Below are 22,493 nucleotides of genomic sequence, written 5' to 3'. Positions count from 1 at the left end.
ATCTACAAGCAGGGAAATCTGGAAGACCTCAAGATTGAAAGGTAATCTCCTTAAACAGAACTCTCATCACTATGGTGAATAATTTTGTTGCGCACTTATCCCCTGCTTTATACTTTGCCTGATATTTATTATCAGAGTTATTTCTGTTCTTAAATCTTTTAAAGTAAATGATTTTGATATGAATCAGAGACCTTGTTATAAAAGAAACTGCAAGATAATATTTGTTATATTAATTCAAATTGTTTTTCTATAATCAATAAACAAAAAGCAGAAAAAAATAAACTTCTTTTAGTCAATGGTAAGATAGTAGATGTGGTCTTTTGTTGAAAATCGCTGGCAAAATGCTTCTGTTTTCCTATCAATATAACTCTTCTGAGAATGCCTTCAATTTATATATTTATATCTCTGCAAAAAAATTTGTAGAGATGGGAGGTTACCTTCTTCGGGGGTAGAAAATAAGGTTGAAGTTACTTTCCATATCTTGTGTGCCGATGTAATTTCTCACTTTAACTGTAACTTGTCTTAACTTATAAATAAACCTGCTTGATAAGATTAATGAAATCTTATAATAATTTGCTTTTCAAAATCTTTCAAGTTGATGTCAATGGCAATTCTGAGAGGTGTGACTGGGTAGCTACTATAAGCCAAGTATTGAGAATACAAAGAAAAAAAAAAATGCAAGTTTCTTCTTTCTAGGAGCTTCTATCTATGCCTTCCTGATAGAAAAAAAAAAAAATGGATAAAAAGAATACAAACAATATATGAGGAAAGGGGGGAGGGGAGGGGAAATAAGGAGAGGAGGAGAGAAGAGGAAAAATGGCACCTGAGATAAGCTTGGAGGTGTACTAGGGAATTCTGAGAGAGAGATGAGAAGGAAGGACATTTCACATGTTGGTGAAAGCCAGTATAAAGGCACTAAGATGTGTATAGAGGAAAAACCATAAGGAAAACTATATATCAACTATAAAAAAGCTGAGCAAATTTTTTATTAGGTAGTTATGCAAAATATGTCATATATGAAACAAGGCTTATTTAATACTAATAGATCACAAATTTGAGTCATTCCAAACTTCCAATGTGAATTAGGTTTCATCCATATCCTGTTAATCAAGTTAAATATATTTTAAACACACACAAATGTCTAGATTTCAACTCAATTGACTTAATATTTATTGAATATGGTCCACAACTTTCACCCTATTTCAAATCTAGTCTCTAGGGCATGAGTAATCTTGGGGTCTCAAAGGCCACACCACTGGAACATAAGCTCTAGTAGATCTGACTAAACCAGACAAAAGTATGGAATCAGGGACAGAAAATATTTCTGTCATTTCTAGTATCTCCTAGCTAAGAGTGAAAAGGCTTGTACTCCAAGGGTAACTAATAAATTATGTCTTTTTTTTTTTTTTTGGGGGGGGGAACGACGACAAACAAGCACAAATATTGCTTTACTAAGGTTAAAGAAGCATTTATAATCAATGAATTCACAGTCCCTTAAAGACGAAAGCATTATCTTTTAAGATATCACTTCTATAATCTGCTATATTGTACACATAGCTTCTTCTTACAGTGCTAAGCTCATCCTCATGTAACTGGGTGAGATTTATTTCTGCTGGCATTTTAAAATGAAAGTTCTATTAAACCGAACTTTTAGATAACTCAGAAGATTTTTCTACTGCCTATAGTTTAGTTTACCTTTAAAGATGTTCTGGTTTCACTTATTTTTTTGCTATCCTTCTCTTCTGTTTTTAACATTCTCCCTTTTGTCCAATTACAAATGTTCACTTGGGGTCATTATGTTCCTACTTATTAATAACTTTCTCTTATTATTTATGAAGAAAACACTATAATTTCATTCTACTTCAAACATGTCATTTAGTTTTCCAACTGAAAAATATGGGAATTGAACTAGACAATCCATGATTTTTAGATCTGGGTCTTTGTATATAGATCTTTCCTATCTTGGGAAAAAAAAAAGATTGCTGATTTTAATCCAAGTCACTTTTCAAGTTCTTGGTAGTATAATTAGGACAGTACATACATTTTTCATGTTGTAAGCAGCAGCACAGGCACTTAACATTTTAAAATATAGCCAAACTGACCTATTCTGCTAATCCCCAGCTTCATGCATGAATAAGCAGATGGTTGCGAGTTGACTAAGTGAAGGTATATGGAAAGAAGGGAGACAAGGATGCAGACACCTAAGTGGTTGGGCTAAGTATGGAGGACATCCCTAATTGCAAAATGCCTCTGATAGTAAAAACCTTCAGGAATAAACTCATCAAAATTGCAAACCAGTTTAACCCATTCAAAGTAGAGAGCAGTGTAATCTTACAGTACAAGTTTTAAGTCATTTAAGGCAATCACTACAATGTAAGGAGTTTTCTGCATTCCAGCATATATCTACTTTGCAAATTGGGTAACCAATTCAAAGAGCTCAAATGCAAGCCATATGTAAAAGATTCATCATTTCATGAATAATACTTTTTTCTGTTTTTTGATTGTTCAGGAAATGCTATTTGCTAAATACAAAATGGGGAGGGGAGGGAGAATTAAATAAATCTGAAAAGACATACCTTCAAGCAAAAAAGACCCTATTTTGACAACCACCAGAGAGTATCTAAAATCTAGTAAGTAGAGATCTAAAGCTGATGGTAAGAATTCTTGGACTTCTCAAATTGGGTGGGGTGGGAGAAAGGGGGGCAATTTTAATTTTGTACCTTGTCCTGGCTGTACCAGTCAGCTTTTTAAGTATGTCTCTAAGAGATCAAAGGTGAAAGGAGGAGGTCAGTGCTCATGCAATTTGTATAAAAACAGAACCAAGGCTATCCATGTATAATTGCCCTGAGTTAGACAATTATATCCTTAAAAGCTAAATAACTTTCTTTTATACTTCTTGTGTTAGGTTACTCATTTATACTATTCTTCCACCTGAGTTTTAGATAGCTGCTGAAGACCTAAGGCAGTCATCTATAAAATGAGGAAATAACATTATATAGCTCCCTTCTAATCCTAACACCCAATTACTAAGGTCTAAGAGTCAAGATTTATTTGTGAATACCCACCTCTATAAGATCTTTTCTAGGTCTCAGTTTTAAAAGGGGTTCACTGAGGCAGATGGTACACATTCCTCCTTTGCCCTCATACTTGCAAACTCCAGCACATCTAAGAAAGACAAGTAGAAAGTGCAATCATCCAATTTTTACTTACCAGAAATTCACACAAATATAACAGAAAAGGAACAGAATTTTTGTCACATGCATGGAACTCTGATACATGGCTTCCCAATAAGTTTATGAAATCTATTTTTTTAGTTGTTTTATTATCTTATCCTGGGTTTGGATAATTCTGTAATCAGAGCTAAATTGCAAAGCTAAAGATGTTATTCACCCAAACCCTATAATTAAGTCTGTGAAAAAATGATAATGTAGGAATGCCTCATTTTATGGAAATTTTTATTACTGGCATTATGTATCAATAAGAAAAGAAATTAATTTGTAGTTAAAGGATCCAGTTTGAATCTTGGCTACTTGTGTGTCCTGAGCATTATTTTATTCTTCCAAGCTTAGCTTCTATAAGGAAGGGGTTGGGCTAGATTATGTATAGGTCCCTTCCAGTTCTACATCTTAACACTCTGAGAGTCAAATCAGAGTAGCCAGATGGCAAAGGAAATGAAATTCTGAATTCCTACAGGATGCTGTGCTAGCAAGAGGATGCTAGCATGGTAAAGAGAAAGAAAGAAGAAAGTTGTAGCCAAATACCAAGGAGATAAGGTGTCACTTCTGTTATTCAGAGGTAGGCTTCCTGAGCTCCATTAAGCTTTGCCAGTGAGGTACATAGAAAATATAGGAAAAAAAAACTATATAACAGTACCTGAAATTGTCAGAATATTTCAGTTTCTTTAATTTTCAGAGAGGAATAAGATGAAAAGAGTAGAAATAATTTATTTGAGTAATGATGGAAAAACTATTCCTAATATGTTTTGTGGCTCCAAAAGTAAATCTGATTCTGTCGTTATTTCTAGAAAAGCAGTGTTGCACAGTAGATAGAATGTTGGACTTGGAGCCAGGAAAAAAATGAACCCAAACTCCATTTTGGGATACTGAGAAATTATGTACCATCTTGGAGCCCTAGGGAACTCACCTGCAAAATGGGAATAATATTTGTATTATCTCACAAAATTGTTGTGGGGTTCCAATGAGATAGTTATGGAAAGGGCCTTACAAATTTTACAATGCTAGGTAAACGCCAGTTATTATTACTAGATTTTTGTTATTAGAATAATAGCTGAACAGACACTAGTTGATTATAGCTTTTCAGTTTCACATGGGAGTGGGGACTTGAGATTCAGTGTGGGTTACCAAATTTCAACAAACACTAATTTCTGTTCCCTCATCCACCCTTTAGTATGACAGCTTCTTTTACGTGACTGTCTACTCGGATGGAAAGAAAGTATGACTTCAAAATTGGTTTCTGTCTATCACAGACTGAGGACAACTGCTGTTATAGTTGCAATCTGCTCTAAACCCTCTATTACTATGACAGAGTTAACTGATGCTCAGATATTTCCTCATCATTAACTCTTTTCTTCATGGATAGGATGACAACGACTATATAAAAAGAAGAATAAATTTGTGCTGGGGGCAACACTAAGTTTTAGAGCCACTGAAACTTGGGGTCCTACTGAAGGGTGAAGCTTCAAAAGGAAATGAAAAATTTAAAAGCACATGAGGTCTCAATAAGAGTTAAAAATATGTTTATAGTTCATTGAATGTGTATATGGTTCCTTCAAAAAAAAAAAAAAAACAATCTAAACAGATAGTTAGCACACATGAGAAACATTTTTCTTAAAAGCTCCGTTACAAGGCAGGAAGCAGAATTTGCTTTCACTGGCTCCAGCTTCCTTACCTGTAAAAGGAAATTGATCAAGATTAATAATTCCCAACTTGGGGCCATAAATTTATTGTAATTTGTCCTCAAGCTCATATATAAACATTTATTTTGTGGAATTAATATTTCATACATTGATTACTATTTATAAAGATATTCCTGTGATTATTAAAATATTTTAAAAGCTTTTCTGAATTCACAGTAACTTTTTAATCATAAAATTCTACTCAACTCATTGTAGCACTGTTAGGTAACTCTTAAGTTCTGTGAAGTCACAAATGGTGACAATTTCTATCATGATAGACAGGGTGGATTCCAGCACAGCCAAGGGAACAGATAGCTTATTCCAGGGCCTTTCCTGGTATAGGATCAGAAGAACAATGACCACATCTCATCCCTGATCACATTACCCTGGAAGCATTGAAAACTTGCAAACCCTCAGAACTAGTTTTGAAAAGAGCAATACAAAAAAGCTTAATGTCTGAGACAATGCCTCCCCAACCCAAGGTAGGCAGAGGCCAACTTGGTAAGGAGGCTGGGGGTGGGGATAAAGGAGAGAATCAGGAACTCAAAAGTTTTAAAGACAAATATTTAAAATTTTATTTTAAATGTAATTGGGAAATTAAAAAGAAAGAAAAGGACTTGGAATATCATTCTGGAAGGCAAATGAGTTAGGAACACAACCAAAAATAACATATCCAGCAAAACTGAATATAATCCCTCAAGGAAAAAAAAAAGAACATTTAAACAAATAGAAACAAATAGAGAGCTTTAGAGAATTCCTGATGAAAACACAACAGGGATAAACAGAAAATTTGACATTCAAACAACAAGACTCAAAAATAAAAAGGTAAACATGAAAGAGTAATCCATAAAGGATGCAACAAAATTAAACTGTTTACCTTCCTATGTGGGAAGATGATACATATGACTTAAGAATGTTATCATTATTAGGGCAGTTAGACATAAACTACAGAGGACTTAAATCTAAACTGAATATGTTGAGACGATTTTAAAAAAGGGGAGAGAGTAAGAAAGGGATGCAGTGGATTGAGGATAGAAAATGGGCAAAATTTTCTTATATAAAAGAGCTCTTTCTCTTAAGTTCTCTCCTATGTTTTTGTGACATTACTTTCTCCTGTTTCTCCTACCTATATAACAGCTCCTTCTCATTCTTTTACTAACTGATCATTTACATCATAATTCTTACCTTGGGTCTCCTAGACCCTTTTTTTCCCTCTATATATATTCTTTCTTAGTTAACTCCATAGCTTTCAAAAGTTTATCAACTCTATAAGAATAACTTGAAGATATAAAGATCCAGCTCAAGTCTCTCCCCAGGGCTTCAACTCCACATAAGTAGGTGCCTACTGAACATTTCAAAGATATTTCTGAGACATCTCAAATTCAACATGTCTAAAACACCACATTGTCTCCAGAATCTACTCCACTTATAAACTTCCCTTATCTGCCAAAGGCAAATTCATTCTTACAATTGCCCAGGTTCATTATCTTAGTGTAATATTCATCATCCTCACTTGACACATAAGGAATCAGCTGCCAAATCTAGTTCTACTTCCATAACCTCAGCTACACTTTCTCCCTACAGCAACCATCTTAGTTCAGACCTTCATTACATGTTTGCATTAGCTTCCTTTCTAATTGGTCGAAAGAAAAAATTCAAATCTCTCCCCACCTCACTCCAGGCTCCCTGTTCCTACAGTGATTTTGTTCTAATACTTCTTAGCACTTTTCTTAAACAACAGAAAACTCATAAAAAATTTTAGCTGAATTTATATTTCCAAAATTCAATTTACAAACCCATCAAGACAAAAGAAGTACACAAGAGGCCTTAAAGTTTCCAAAAGGAAGGCAAAAAGGCTTCCAGCAGTAATTAAGTAAATGACCATTAGCAATATAAAAGCATCCTAGCATTTTGAAGAATTATTCTGTGTGGGGAAAAAAAGAGGGGAAATAGCCCTTTCTATTACTCATAATTTGATCCCTTCCAAATGGTTTTAAGGTAAAAAGAGGGCAGGAAATCCCTTAAAAGAACTTAAAAAAGACTATTTAAAGACCAAACTTTGTCTCTTAAAAATTATTGGATTACCTAGGAATAGTCATCCTTTGAGAGAGAATATACTAGGACCTTCTGTCTCTGCATAGCTTGATGATATTTTATCCATCAAAACAACCAGAAAAGGAAAAGCATTCTGATCACATGAAGAACTCATTCTCTGGGATATTCCCATTACAGGTTTCTAGTCTACTAAGTGGAGCTGTATTTTAACAAGCCGAAATATTTAATAAGTATCACAAGAACTTGTTTGGAAAAGCAGAGATCCCACCTTATAGATCATGAGAATCCTGGGCTAGGACCTTCAAACAGATCTCCAAGGCTTTTATCTGAGCTGAATTGTTCTTCCCACAGTACTTTTTGAAAACACAATTATGAGTTGGCCTCAGCTCCATCAGCAAGCATCAATTTAAAGTGCACCAACAGGATTAGGGGAGAGGTTACAACCAAGACTTCACCCCTGTGCCTCAGGCAAGAAGAGTTTCGGCAGGAGGAGCCAAGGCTGCATAGTCTTGACTTCAGTATAGGGGGTACTGCCCAAAGTGATTTCCCTTAATCATAACTATGACTACTACTCATTAAATTCAAGTAACTTCCTGTTTTTTCTGGAATCAAAAACTAAAAACAAACAACAAACTCCTTTCTTGGCTTTCGATGACATTCACAACCTTACTGCATGGTATCTTTCTAGTTTCAGAGGACATCACTCCCCCTTTACCAGCAAACTGGTCTGTTTATTACAAAAACTCCATCTTCCATCTCCGTCTCTGGGCCGACTGTCCCTCGGAATGGAAATGCATTCCATCCTCAACCTATCCCCATAGAATCACTCTCTTCCTGGAATGTACAATCCAAACCACCTGCCTGGGGAATCAAGGTAAACTAGTTTCATTCTGTTATCCTGGAGGAGACCCTCAACGCCCTCCACACATCCTCTAACGAACTGACCAGGACCACTCCTACTTAAGTGGTCTCACTTAGCTGCAGAAGGAGATTTGAGATTTCTATCCACTCCCTTGAGCTCAGATGGGCTCGGGACCGCTCCCAGTGGGAGGCCCGCTCAAGCGGGGGTCTGGGCCTGCGAGCAGTGACTCCCAGCGTTTGCTTCAAACGTCTCAAATCTCTTTTAAAGGGCAACTTAGGGCTCACCTCTCCTCGGGCGTAGCTGCCTTCGAGAACCCCTGCCCCCAGAAGACACCCTTTTCTCAGCGTTAACCCCTCTTTATCTCTCTGCCAGGATTTCTCGGCTAGAGCTTTACTTCGCTGTCAGGACTCTGTCCGTCGGCAGCCAGCCCCCTAGCAAAAGCCAGTCTTAGCCTTTCGGGCTCGTGACTTCTTTCACGCCGGATCCCACAGCTCTGCCCTGCGCCAGAAGCCCCCTAGCAAAAGCCAGTCTTAGCCTTTCGGGCTCGTGACTTCTTTCACGCCGGATCCCACAGCTCTGCCCTGCGCCAGAAGCCCCCTAGCAAAAGCCAGTCTTAGCCTTTCGGGCTCGTGACTTCTTTCACGCCGGATCCCACAGCTCTGCCCTGCGCCAGAAGCCCCCTAGCAAAAGCCAGTCTTAGCCTTTCGGGCTCGTGACTTCTTTCACGCCGGATCCCACAGCTCTGCCCTGCGCCAGAAGCCCCCTAGCAAAAGCCAGTCTTAGCCTTTCGGGCTCGTGACTTCTTTCACGCCGGATCCCACAGCTCTGCCCTGCGCCAGAAGCCCCCTAGCAAAAGCCAGTCTTAGCCTTTCGGGCTCGTGACTTCTTTCACGCCGGATCCCACAGCTCTGCCCTGCGCCAGAAGCCCCCTAGCAAAAGCCAGTCTTAGCCTTTCGGGCTCGTGACTTCTTTCACGCCGGATCCCACAGCTCTGCCCTGCGCCAGAAGCCCCCTAGCAAAAGCCAGTCTTAGCCTTTCGGGCTCGTGACTTCTTTCACGCCGGATCCCACAGCTCTGCCCTGCGCCAGACCTCATCAACCTCAGGTTCTCTGGAGAGAACTTCCATCTCTAAACCCGACCATTCTGACGGTGAATTGCTGAGAGTTGGGAGGAAGAGGGGAAGAGGACCAAAGCGGCTCCCGCCTCGCGCGCAAGGAGGCCTCTGTCACAATAAGCGAGTCGGATTCATTAAAACACTTCTGTAAACACTAAAGGGCCACTACCCTCTGAATCTAGAGCAAGGTGAGAGAGACCGAACTTCTCAATGAGATTTGGCACATTCTGGCACAGTTCACTGCGTTTTAAAGTAGGGAGAGGAGAGAGAGAAACGGGCGACGGAGGCAGAGCTAATCTGTGGCTTCTCCCCGCAGACAGAAAACCGGGCCCGTGCGGACGAGCTCGCCAAGCGCTGTAGTTCGCTCTGGGAGTCAGGGGGCCCCAAACCCGGCGGCCCGGCCTTCTAAATGCCCCTCCCCCCCCCCCCCCCCCCCCCCCCCCCCCCCCCCCCCCCCCCCCGCCCAGCAGCAAGTTCACTTACAGCGTCATGCGAAAGCTCCACTTCACCTCCACAGCCTCCAGGCGCCCCCAGAAATACAACTCATTGAACTGCATGAACAAGGCTCGGGGGTCGGGGTTGGGATCCACGAGCTCCCAGGCCTCGTCCACCAACGACTTGGGTTCCTTCGGGGGCGGAACGAACGCCGGGACCTCCGTATTCCACTCTTCCTGCAACTTCAGGGCCAGCACAAAGTCGTCTTCCTTCGGGGGCGGAACGAACGCCGGGGCGTCCGTATTCCACTCTTCCTGCAACTGCAGGGCCAGCACGAAGTCGTCTTCCATCGCATCCGCGAGAGGGGGGAGGAACTTCGGGGGGTTGCAGGGGGGAAGAGGGGGAGGGGCAGAGACAATTACGAGATCACTGACCGGCCCCCGACCGTTCTACTACCGGGAGACTACACAATTTTGAATCAGCTGATCGGAAACGGAAACTGATCTCGCGAGAGTAAAAGAAAAAGGCCGAGGCAACAAAATAATCCACTTCCGGCATCTTCTGGAAGGACTTTTTCGTCAGAGCAGAGGGGCTCCGAGAGCGAGTTTCCCTTCCCACTCCTCCTCTTCCTCCTTTCTTAAGTCTTAGGCGTGGCTTTATTTATTTATTTATTTTGCACAGGCCCAGCAGCCAGGCGGCTTCATTTTCCCGACCCTCTGGCAGCCCGCCTTCGCCGCGCATGCGTCGTCATTGGCCGCGAGCGCCGGCCGCCTCCTCCCGCGCAGGCGCATTCACTTGGCTTCCGCCCTTCTGCCCCGGTCCCTGCGCTCCGCCGGAGTTGGGTGGGTCTCGGCGGCCGCGGAGACCGTGACAGTGACAGGGGGAAGGGATGGCCATGGCGATGTCGGACAGTGGGGCGAGTCGCCTGCGGCGACAGCTGGAATCGAGCGGCTTCGAAGCGCAGCTGTACGTGAAACAGCTGTCGCAGCAGTCGGACGGAGACCGGGACCTGCAGGAGCACCGGCAGCGGATCCAGGCGCTGGCCGAAGAAACGGCTCAGAACCTGAAGCGCAATGTGTACCAGAACTACCGGCAGTTTATCGAGACGGCGCGCGAGATCTCCTACCTGGAGAGCGAGATGTACCAGCTCAGCCACCTGCTCACGGAGCAGAAGAGCAGCCTCGAGAGCATCCCGCTCACCCTGCTGCCGGCCGCCGCCGCCGCCGCGGGAGCCGCCGCCGCCGCCGGGGCCGAGGAGGGCGGCGGCGGCGGCGGCCCCGGAGGCCGAGAGCACTTTCGGGGCTCGGCCGGCTTCTTCCCGGGCCACGCGGGCGCCGCCCGGGACGGCCAGAGTGCCGGGGAGGAGGGCAAGCAGCGGACGCTGACCACCTTGCTGGAGAAAGTGGAGGGCTGCAGGCACCTGCTGGAGACCCCCGGGCAGTACCTGGTGTACAACGGAGATTTGGTGGAGTACGAGGCGGACCACATGGCTCAGCTGCAGCGGGTACACGGCTTCCTCATGAACGACTGTCTGCTGGTGGCCACCTGGCTGCCCCAGCGCAGGGGCATGTACCGGTACAATGCCCTCTATCCCCTGGACAGACTGGCCGTGGTCAACGTCAAGGATAACCCGCCCATGAAGGACATGTTCAAGCTGCTGATGTTCCCCGAGAGCCGAATCTTTCAGGCAGAGAATGCTAAGATCAAAAGGGAGTGGCTGGAAGTGCTGGAGGAAACCAAAAGGGCCCTGGGTGAAAAAAGGCGCAGGGAGCAGGAGGAGGCGGCCGCCCCCCGGGGCCCGCCCCATGTTTCTTCCCAGGCCACCAACCCTTTTGAGGAGGAGGATGAGGAGGAGGAGCCTACTTCCCCGGAAGTTGAGGAGAAAGTGGACTTGTCCATGGAGTGGATCCAGGAGTTGCCCGAGGACCTGGACGTCTGTATTGCCCAGAGGGACTTTGAAGGGGCAGTAGACTTGTTGGATAAACTGAACCACTATCTGGAGGGCAAGCCATGCCCGCCTCCTGTTAAGGAGTTGAGGGCCAAAGTGGACGAGCGGGTCAGGCAACTCACTGAAGTGCTAGTCTTTGAGCTTTCCCCGGATCGTTCTCTACGCGGGGGTCCTAAGGCCACTCGAAGGGCAGTTTCTCAGTTAATACGACTTGGGCAGTGCACCAAGGCTTGTGAGCTGTTTTTGAGAAATAGGGCAGCCGCTGTGCACACCGCCATTCGGCAGCTTCGAATTGAAGGTGCCACTTTACTTTACATTCATAAGTTATGTCACGTCTTCTTCACCAGCCTCCTTGAGACTGCCAGGGAGTTTGAGACTGATTTTGCAGGTACCAACAGTGGTTGCTACTCTGCCTTTGTGGTTTGGGCCCGTTCGGCCATGGGCATGTTTGTGGATGCTTTTAGCAAGCAGGTGTTTGACAGCAAAGAGAGCTTGTCTACAGCAGCCGAGTGTGTGAAGGTGGCTAAGGAACATTGCCAGCAGTTGGGTGATATTGGCTTAGACCTTACATTCATCATCCATGCTCTCTTGGTGAAGGACATCCAAGGGGCTTTGCACAGTTATAAAGAAATCATAATTGAGGCCACCAAGCACAGAAATTCTGAGGAAATGTGGAGAAGGATGAACCTAATGACTCCAGAAGCATTGGGGAAACTCAAAGAAGAAATGAAAAGCTGTGGGGTGAGCAATTTTGAACAGTACACAGGGGATGACTGCTGGGTGAACCTAAGCTACACAGTTGTGGCCTTCACTAAACAAACTATGGGCTTTTTAGAAGAAGCTCTGAAGTTGTATTTTCCAGAGCTACACATGGTGCTTCTAGAGAGTCTGGTGGAAATAATTTTGGTTGCAGTTCAGCATGTGGATTACAGTCTCCGATGTGAACAGGACCCAGAAAAGAAAGCCTTTATCAGACAGAATGCATCCTTTCTATATGAAACAGTCCTCCCTGTGGTGGAGAAAAGGTTTGAACAAGGTGTAGGGAAACCTGCCAAGCAACTGCAAGACTTGAGGAATGCATCTAGACTTATTCGAGTAAATCCTGAAAGTACAACTTCAGTAGTCTGATACACAGTATTTGTATTTTTTTCCCCCAGCAAGGTCTGTTTGTCTATACAGCATTAACTAGTATATTATTTATATAACACATTAAAATCTTCTTTATATCTCAGAACATAGTTTAAAAAATGAAAGTGAAAAAGGTCATCTCTTTTGTAAGAGTTCAAGATGAGAATGTGAAGAGTGGAAAAAAAAAAAGGATAAATTTTATCAAAGCAGTAAAATCATTAAGATAATTTGAACTCATTTAATATATTCTTTAATTATTTTGAATCCTTATAGATTGTTGGTCATACCACAGTACTTTACTTCATGATCCTAGGGGCCAAATCACATTGTATTATTAGTGATATTTATTTATGCAGCACACAGAAATACCACATCTATAATTACATGCAAATCAAACATATCAACATTTTATTTTCACATTTTATAAGTCACTGGATTACCAGAAGAATTTTCTGTGTATCTTCAAAGGTATAGTGCCATAGAAAACACTCTTAACCTAATATACTTTCTTTTTTAAAAAAGAGTGATTTAGATATTCATAGACTCAAAAAATATTGGCAGCTTTAACCTTAAGGTAAATTTCAGGCTAAAATGTTCAGGAAGACAGTTTAATTTATTGAAACTGTGAGAACATGCCAGTCCTTTTAGTATATTAGAAGGAAAAGCATTAATAAAAAATAGTTCAGTTAATTTTGTTAGCACAATTTGAATAAACTTAATTACATTTAGTTGGTTGCTATCTTTTAAAAATCTGCTTTGGAAACAAAATGCTTGAAAAATCAGAGTTATGACTCATTTGTTTCTTGTTATTATTGAACTTTATCAATTTTTATTTCGTTTTCTTTGTGACATAACAGTGAGGAATATTTCACACTATTAGCTGCTTGAGAGCTCTACTTTAGGATTTTACACTGTCAGTCTGCAGGTGGGAGGGAAAAGTCTTCATTAAAATATATCTTTTAGATTCTAACTTCTTAATGAAGAATCAAAAGAATGATTAGAATGTTATTTCTCAAACACAAATACTTTTTTGGCCACATTTACTGATATTGAAGAAAGTTGCATTTGAGTGTTGTAGAAACCACTAGTAAGACTTACTCTTGGTTCATCTTTAAAATGAATGTAATGTTTTATCTTAATTAAATAACCAAGTGCTTTTAAAGAGTCTTGGGCTTCCAAGACTATTTTGATTCACTGTTTCAACTGTCTAATGGATAGACAATATTCCTTATGCTCTGACTCCTTTTGTGCCACTCCACTATAATTGCATAGGATACAGAAAGGGTCAGCACAGGACCAAGGACCACTTAAATTTTTTTCTTTGATTAATGAGTTTCTATGGCCAAATGATTTGCCACCTTGTAACTAGCATTCTTTCTTTAGACAATACACTGTCTATTTTAGGGACTTAATTTGGTAGAATCTTCCAAAGTTTATGCTTTGTTGGCTTAGCCTTTGAGAACCCAAGATGTTTCATACTATGGTGAGGGCATATTGAAATACTGCAGCTTATTCTTTCCTTGGCTCTTAAATGTAACTTTGGTCACAGGTACCATTTTTGATGGTTTCTTTTCTGTTACTTAAAAATTGGTATCAAATAAAAATTATATATAATTTTAGATGGATTCCAAATAGCCAAGGTTTCATGACTGAATTAATAACCAATACACTGTTTTTACCAAAATTCCAGGTTTATGTAATTGGTTTCTCATAAAACCTCAGGGTTATTTTGATGGGAAGACATTTACCCAAATATGTCAAATGGGTAGAGACAATTAAAATGTACTTTAGTTAATGCTATTGAAAGATTCAATTTCAAAAAGGGTTTTGTTTTGTTTTTTGGTGAGGTGGGCAGTATTAGATTTTTTATTTTTATGTGCCATTAATGTCTTTAAAATCTTATGGAATCAAAAAGTCTGTGAATGATGTAGAATATTTGAAATGATGTTGGCAAAAAATTTTTTTAATTCAAAAATAAGGCATTAAGTAATGAAAATTTTTAAAATGTACTCACATTATTCCTTTGAATAGGCTGCTTAAAAAAAAAAATTTGGAAATTTTCTGTGCTGCTTTACCATAGTTGTAATGATAGAAATATGGTTTGGATGGGTCAACTAGAGTAGGGAGATGAGTAAAGTTCACCAAAGTCAGGGTGGCCTTTGTGCCAAATTGGAACAATTTGTGTAAGATCATTAGAAGTGGATTACTATTAGGTTTCAGAGTGGTGCACTCTGATTTTTTTTTTTTCTCCTGTTAAGTTCCAAAGCAGGTTATAAAAACTGAATGTAGTTAGGAATTACCTTGACGTGGAATGTAGATTGTAATATTCAGCTTGAGTTGATTGCCTTTCCTACTTCTATTCAAGAATGGAGAACACAGATGATTTAAATAATTGCTCTTCTGAAAAGCTCTGTGCAACTCAGGCTTGTTACTTGTTCAAAGCCCCATTTTACATAATTCCTGCCAACTCAAACCCATTTTTGTTTAAAATACTATCAATCATAATTCATCTAGGCAGTATTGGCATTTTATAATTGAAGATTTGGGGCATAGGAAGTGTTGTATAAAGTAAATACACATTTTGCATATTGGCATTGCTGTGGTGTGAATGGACATTTGAAATGAAAAAAAAAATTAATAAAACCTCAAAGTTTCTTACACTGGACACAATGTCATGGTGGCATATTGTATTTCCTTTTCTTGATGCTTTATGTTGTGTTTCTGTTAATTTTATTATTTAATTTCTGTTCTTAAAAGAGCCAGTTGGGAGAGGGGGGAAATACAATATCTTGGTTATACACTTGCATGATTTAAATGACTATTTTTGATTGACTTGTACTATTTAGTAAACATTTCACAAATACAGAATGTGAATTTTCTTGAAAACACATTTTATACCAAATCTAGATATATTCTGTTTGACTTCAGTCACAGATTTTTCCAAACAGGGAATTTACCCAAAACAGAATTAAAAACCACTTAATTTAGGAGTAAAATGACCAATATCTGATTTTTTTGTTAAAAATGTGACATGACTCTCCATCCCCCCCGCTCCCCCCTCTCCCCCCATGATTGACTTTGACCCTGTTCTTATAAAGATAGACACTTTAGCCCTTAGGCCTTTGATAGTCTCTGTGAAATTCTACCTTGCACAGTCATCTCCAAACTGATGGTGGCATATATATGATGAGTTCATATAAATAACACAAGTTCTTAAGTTTGTTCATATCTCAGATTCATATTTTGAGTGAACTTAACTCTTCTAAGTAGTTTTCTAGATCAGAGATATCACATGTGCAGTGTCAGAAAACTCCAATAGTGGTAGGCTTGACCCAGATTAAAATAAAATTGGGAATTTTTATCAAAATAAATATACAACACAATTAATTTGTGTTTTTTTTAAGTCTATTGACTGCATATTTGTGGCCACCAAGATCTGTTTCAAAGTCTATTGATTGCATATTTTTGGCCACCAAGATCTGTTTCTATTTGAGTTTGACTCTATTGCTGTTGCCTATAAAGCATCCTGAAGGTACATTGAAATGATTAACACTGACTCAGGACCTTTTATTCAGTACTTCATATATTGATATGTTTTATGGTCATGAGATGACCTAGCAGACAATTATGGGCTAGATTAGGACCCAGCAGCTGTCTTGGTCAGTAGTGGGTTTCTCTATCAGTAAAAGAATAATCAAAGCCTGAATGACTATCGGAGATTCTGTTCCACTGGATAATAAAGATGATTTCTAGAGTCATAGTTCTGATACTCTGTGAGAGATTGTAGCCTCAGAAAAAATGGGAAACAAAACAGACTCACACTGTAATATACCTGATGTGGTCATTAAGCCACTGTTTGAAAACTTCATTTTTTCATATGACTATAGATAGCTTTGATTTTTTTTTTTTTTTTTTTTTGTCTGAGAACTGCTTGTTCATATCCTTTGATCATTTATCAATTGGGGAATGGCTTGTATTTTTATAAATTAGATTCAATTCCCTATATATTTGAGAAATGAGGCCTTTATCAAGGATACTTGTTGCACAGAAATTTCCCAGTTTTTTTGGTCTCCTTATAATTTTAGTTGCATTGGTTTTGTTGGTGTAAAACTTAAAATTTTTTATAATCAAAATGATCTGTTTTATATTTTATAATAATCTATCTTTCCTTATCCATAGATCTGATGACAGATAAACTATTTATGCTCTCTTACTTTGCTTATAGTATTATCCTTCATGTGTAAATCATGCCCATTTTGAATTTATTTTGGTATGTAAGGTGTGCAATATTGGTTCTATACCCAGTTTCTACTAAGTTGTTTTCCAGTTTTAACAGCAGTTTTTGTAAAATGATGAGTTTTCTAAAAGTTCGGATCTATAGGTTTATCAGATACCACATTACTATGGCCATTTACTATAATGAAAATTTGTACCTAATCGATTCCACTGATCCACCACTCTATTTCTTAGCCATTACCAGATTATTTTGATAATTACTGTTTATAATGCATTTTGAAATCAGGTCAGGGCTAGGCCACCTTCCTTTGCATTTTTTTTCATTGATTTCTTTCTTGAGCTTTTGTTCTTTCAGATGAATTTTGTTATCTTTTCTATCTTTATAAAATAGTTTTTGAGAGTTTAGTCTAACATTGAATAGATAGATTCATTTAAGTAAATTAATACATGTTATGTTATTATATTTTATTATATTGTATATTTATGTATTATTATTGGCTCAGCCTAATCATGAGTATTGAATTGCTTAGATCTGATTATATGCGTGTGTTTTGTAGTTGTGTTCATATAGTTCCTGATTTTGTCTCAGTAGGTAGACTCCCAAGTATTTTATATCATCTACAGTTATTTTAAATGGAATTTCTTTTTCTATTATTTGCTGCTGGATTTTGTTGATAATATAGAGAAATGCTGATTATATATGTGGGTTTATTTTATATCCTGCAATTTTGCTAAAGTTGTTAATAATTTCAAGTAGTTTTTTTAGTTGATTTTCAAAGTATATCATCATTTACAAAGAGTGATAGTTTTGTTTCCTCATTGCCTATTCCAATTCCTTCAATTTCTTTTTCTTCTCATTGATATAGCTAACATTTCTAGTACAATATTGAATAATAAAGGTGATAATGAACATCTTTGCTTCACCCCAATTGTATTGGGAAAGCTTCTAACTTATCCCCATTGCAGATAATGCTTGCTGATGGTTTTAGATAAATATTATTTTATCATTTTAAGGTAAGCTTTATTCCTATGCTCTGTAGTGTTTTTAATAGGAATTGGTGCTATATTTTTTCAGATTTTTTCCGTATCCAGATAATCATTTGGTTTCTGTTGTTTTTGTTATTGATGTAGTCAATTATGCTGATAGTTTTCCTAATAATGAACCAGCCCTGCATTCCTAGTATAAATCCCACCTAGTCAAAATGTATGATTCTTGTGCTATCTTACTGTAATCTTTTTGCTAGTATTTAATTAAGACTTTTGCAGCAATATTCGTGAGAGAAATTGGTCATAATTTTTTTTTTTTTCTGTTTTGGCTCTTCCTGGTTTAAGTGTCAGCACCATATTTGTGTCATAAATGGAATTTAGTAGAATGCCTTCTTTGCCTATTTTTCCAATTAGTTTATATAATATTGAGAGTAATTGTTCCTTAAATGTTTGATAGAATTCTCTAGTGAATCCAACTGGCCCTGGGAATTTTTTCTTAAGAAGTTCATTGATGGCTTATTTAATTTTTTTTTTTTCTAAGATTGGAGACAACTCTAATTGTTAAGAAGTTTTGCTTGACATTAAACATCTGGGACCAAACAGAACAAATCTAACATTTCCTGATATCCTTTCAAATTCTAGAAAACAACTATCATGGCTTCTTTATCTTATCTTGGCTAAAATATACCCAGTTCCTTTAACCAATTCTTGTATGACACAGACTCAAGACTTGTGTGCCCCAGTCTGAACATTGTTTAATGTATCTACATCTTTTTTTAAGCTGTGATACCCAGAACTAAATCCATTTCTCCAAAGGAGGCCTGACAAGGGCTGTGTACCATGGAATCACCAAGTTATTCTCCCTAGAAGCTAAATATTTAAATGCAAAGATTGCATTAGCTTTTTGATTTTCTATCACACTTCTGATTTACTGAGCTGGCAGCTGATTAAAACCCCAAGATCTTTTTCAGAGTAATTGCATTTCCTAGATGAAGTTGATTTTTTTTTTTCATAATCAAGTGTACGACTACATTTATCCCTTCGTAAGATTTTTATTCTATTAGATTCAGGCCAGTCCTTTAGCCTGTCAAGAACTTTGTCATCTCCTATGTTGACTATCTTTTTATACTATTTAAAAAGCATACTATCTTTATCTAAGCCACTGATTAAAATATTAAATAGCAGAAGGCTAAGCACAGATCCTTGAGGGTACTCTTCTTGTCAATTTGTCATTGAACTATTAATAGCCATTCTTTGAGCCTGCATGCCAATTCTCAATTCATCTAATTGTATTCTTTTCTAATCTATCTTTATACAAGAATAACAAATAGCACAAGATACTTTATCAAAAGCTTTTCTAAAATCTAAGTAAAAATGAGCTTGCACTCTTGAAGTTCATTAATGACTTTTTAATTGCCAAATCTAATGTTCCCTTTTTAGTCCTCAGCCTCTCTAACCTTTTTGCTATATTTTGCTGCAAAAGTCTGTTGATAATTTCCTTCTTATAAACACTCCCTTGTTCCTTGATTTCTAAGACACTGTGTCCAATTATTCTATTACTTCTTTAACTTTACCTTTTCAGTCTCATTGAAGAGCCCATTGCAATTCTTCCTCCAACTTCCTAATTGTGGGTGCTGCTAAAAGCAAGCTAGGTGGCAAACGGAATAGAATTTCCTCATATTTAAAATTAGAGACAATAGCACATTCACAGCATTGCTGATAAATGGGTAAATTACATAAATACATTATATATATATAATATAATGATATAATTAAATGATAGAAACATATAATATATATGTGATATCTGTATACAAATGATAAAATATATAAAATACCTTAAAACCATAAAGTACTTATACTGGATATCATTGTTATTACAATCTTTAGCCTCATCTTTTCGTATGCTTTCTCCTTTGCAGACCTTAAAAGCTTCTAGGACTGCAAAGCCAATGACTCCCAAATTTCTGTCTATATCCTTTTTCTTAAGATCTAGTACCACATTTAACTACATGTTGAATATCTTCCCTTAAATGTTCTACTAATACCCTTAAATTCAATATGTCGTTCTATATTCTACTCAAATCCCTTCATTGTTAGGGCTTTTCCCAATTCAGATCAGCCTGAATTAGTTCCTCAATTATTACTAAAGTCCCATACTCTCTTATTTCCCTATCCATCTGATACTAATTGCTACTCTACCAAAGAATAAACCTCTCTCTCTCCAGGCAGGATCTGCTGCCTGGTTTTGCATTTATTTTAATCATACCTCTTTAGTGTTCTACTCCATATTCACCTACCTTTCTAATGTGCATGCAGAACTGCCATTCCATAATTAACAAACTTCTCTTCATTTGAGACTTCTTACTTTCATGCTCCTTCCACCATCTTCTAGTTCTCTCTTAGACCAGGTTTCCCCCTAGGTAATACTGTGTTTTGTTTTGTTTTATTTTTTATCATTATTTTGAGTGCTTTTCACATCTTCTCTCATACCCTTTGACACACATCTTAGGGGAGGAGCCAATAACGATAATAAAAATCACAATAGTCAACAAATAGCATTTATGCAGCATTTTAAGGTTTGCAGAGGACTTTACATATCTCATTTGGTCCTTGCAACTACCCTGTGAAATGGGTGCTATGATTATCTTCATTTTAGAGATAAGGAAACTGAGGCTGCCTTGACCAAGATCATCCAGCTAAGGAAATGTCTGAGGTGGCATTTGAACTGAGGCTTTCAAACTCCAAGTCTAATGCTCAATCAAGAGCTCCACCTAGCTACAAAGTACATTTTCCATGACACTAAACGATGAATATTGTGAATTTTTATGATCATCTGACTTCCTGTTCTGCATTACTATTAGCCTATTTCTACTGCAGTCATTCAGCAAACTAATAGTTTTACCTCCCCAATTCAGAGAGAAGGGGAAAAGCCCATAAGCAAGCCTGTTCCAGATCTAAAATTCTGATTTTGTTTATATACATAGGCGATACCAAGAAAAGGTCATGGCGGGGGGGGGGGGGGGGGGGGGGGGGGGGGGGGGGGGGGGGGGGGGGGGGGGGGGGAAGTTTTACCTAGATTTAAGATTGAGTACCACTCATGTATCTGATAGACACTTAACCTGGCAGTGCTTTGGACTTATCTAAAAATATACATTGCCTGTAGATAGAGGGAGTTTCCTCCTGCAGCAGTTGCCTATATCTCATTATCCTCAACAACAACAGCAATTAGCATTTCTGTCCTTCCTCAGTCTTAGAAAAACACTACCAATTTCAACACATTTTATCTTCTCAATAATCCTGGCAAGAATGTGCTATTTTTATCCCTATTTTCTAGGTACAGAAACTGATATAGACAATTTAAATGACCCACCCAGAGTCATACAGATAGTGAATTTTTTTTTAAGGCAGGATTTGTTCAGATCTTCCTGTTTGGAGATCCATCAGTCTCTCCACTATACCCCAAAGCTGCCAATATCAGTAAAATAACAGATCTGGAATCCCTAGGCCACCACAAAGAAAAGCTGGGTCTCTTCCGAGAGCACGTAGGATTTCCCCTGGTCTTCATTTTATGGAGAAGCTCCCTGAACCCTTGATTCTCTGAGCAGATTTTAAGGAAGTGTCTGCCTGGGTTCTTTGTTTCTAATCAATTACAGGAAGAGCTCTCTGATCCTTACTCAGAGGGAGTCAAATGAAAAGCATCATATTAGAACAAGTTGAACTTTTTCCATGGTTTCCTGTCCAGTGAAACTTCAGCCAACAAAATCATGAAAGGCCATTTGCAAAAAAAGAAAAGAAAAGAAATGGTTAAGAGATTTGATACACTCCTGGGCACAGACAGAAAAAGGGGAGGGGATACAATGGGAGTTCACAGCAAGTTGGCATGCTGTTCTGTTATTATCTGATATCAGAATTCTTCACATGCAGACCAATTGGTTGCCTTAGTAACAAGCCAGTTAATGGAGGCAAATATTTCACAAACGACCTTGTTTTAACAAATTGGTTCGAATGGCAACAAGGCTTATGAATGAAGATTAGCCACTTCATGAAGATTATACACTAACAAAGAAGTGACATCTATCTGATAGATTAGAGGGTTTTAGAAAATGTCATTGCATTCTCCCTCTTGAAATTGTGATGTATTACTTAGACTGCCCAGCTTCTTAAACTGTGGGTCACAACCCCATATGGGATCTCAAAGTGATGATTGTCAGTAAATGTTTGGTTTGCATACCTATTTTATATTCCTGGGATCACATAAAAATTTCTCTGACAAAAAAGGGTTCCGAGTGGAAAAAGTTAGACTTGTTAGAGTGCCTGGCTTGTGCTTGGGAAGACTTATCTTTGTGAGTTCAAATCTGGCCTCAAATGCTTACTAGTTATGTGATCCTGGGCAAGTCACTTTACTTTTTGTCTCAGTTGCCTGCTCTATCAAATGAGCTGGAGAAGGAAATGACAAACCATTGCAGTGTCTTTGCCAAGAAAACCCCAAGTGAGGTCATGAAAAACCTGATCTGACTGAAGAACCAAAGGAACAATACTTTGTATTTATTTATTTGAGTACATCACTTTCTACTAAGTAGAACATAAATAAGTTCCTTGAAAGCAAACTGTTTAATATTTTTATATTTAATTTAATTTTTAATTTAATTAAAATTTAAAATTAATTTAATTTTAATTTAGTTTATACATATATGTTTAATATTTAATTATTTTTATTTAATATTTTATAATATGTATTCATATTGCTAGTGTCCACCACAGTATCTGGGTTAGGGCAAATGCTTAGTAATAAATGTTTGTTGAATTGAGT

At 38.6% G+C, this 22,493-nt stretch overlaps 2 protein-coding genes across 6 annotated transcripts in view; one reads left to right on the top strand and one right to left on the bottom strand.

Moving 5' to 3' along the window:
- Positions 1–10,136, bottom strand: part of SPRTN (SprT-like N-terminal domain) — a 50,616-nt gene extending 40,480 nt beyond the window's left edge. For 2 of the 5 annotated variants that reach the window (XR_002770136.2, XM_012547983.3), the window contains exons 1-2: positions 9,430–10,136; positions 3,066–3,165 (exon numbers count right to left, since the gene is read on the bottom strand). Coding sequence is in view for 4 of the 5 variants with exons in the window: in XM_012547983.3 (XP_012403437.2) it covers positions 3,066–3,165; positions 9,430–9,731 (402 nt within the window). In the remaining variant the exon portion in view is untranslated. Of the gene's footprint in view, positions 1–3,065; positions 3,166–8,116; positions 9,314–9,429 lie in introns of those variants that run through there. The other 3 variants (XM_031966903.1, XM_003767836.4, XM_031966902.1) reach the window with 3 other exon arrangements.
- A 53-nt stretch (positions 10,137–10,189) lies between these two features.
- On the top strand, positions 10,190–13,914 carry EXOC8 (exocyst complex component 8). Its single transcript, XM_023502073.2, has one exon. The coding sequence runs from the start codon at positions 10,271–10,273 to the stop codon at positions 12,455–12,457; it is 2,187 nt and encodes a 728-aa protein (XP_023357841.2). The 5' UTR covers positions 10,190–10,270; the 3' UTR covers positions 12,458–13,914.
- Positions 13,915–22,493: the final 8,579 nt, after the last annotated feature.

The sequence above is a fragment of the Sarcophilus harrisii genome, chromosome 4 (assembly GCF_902635505.1).
Source record: "Sarcophilus harrisii chromosome 4, mSarHar1.11, whole genome shotgun sequence".
Classification (NCBI taxonomy): domain Eukaryota; kingdom Metazoa; phylum Chordata; class Mammalia; order Dasyuromorphia; family Dasyuridae; genus Sarcophilus; species Sarcophilus harrisii.
The sequence above is the reverse complement of the archived record's forward strand: the minus strand, read 5'-3'. Positions and strand labels throughout refer to the sequence as shown.

Coding starts and splice junctions, on each gene's coding strand:
- EXOC8 (XM_023502073.2), top strand. CDS start 10,271: ATGGCCATGGCGATGTCGGACAGTGGGGCGAGTCGCCTGCGGCGACAG.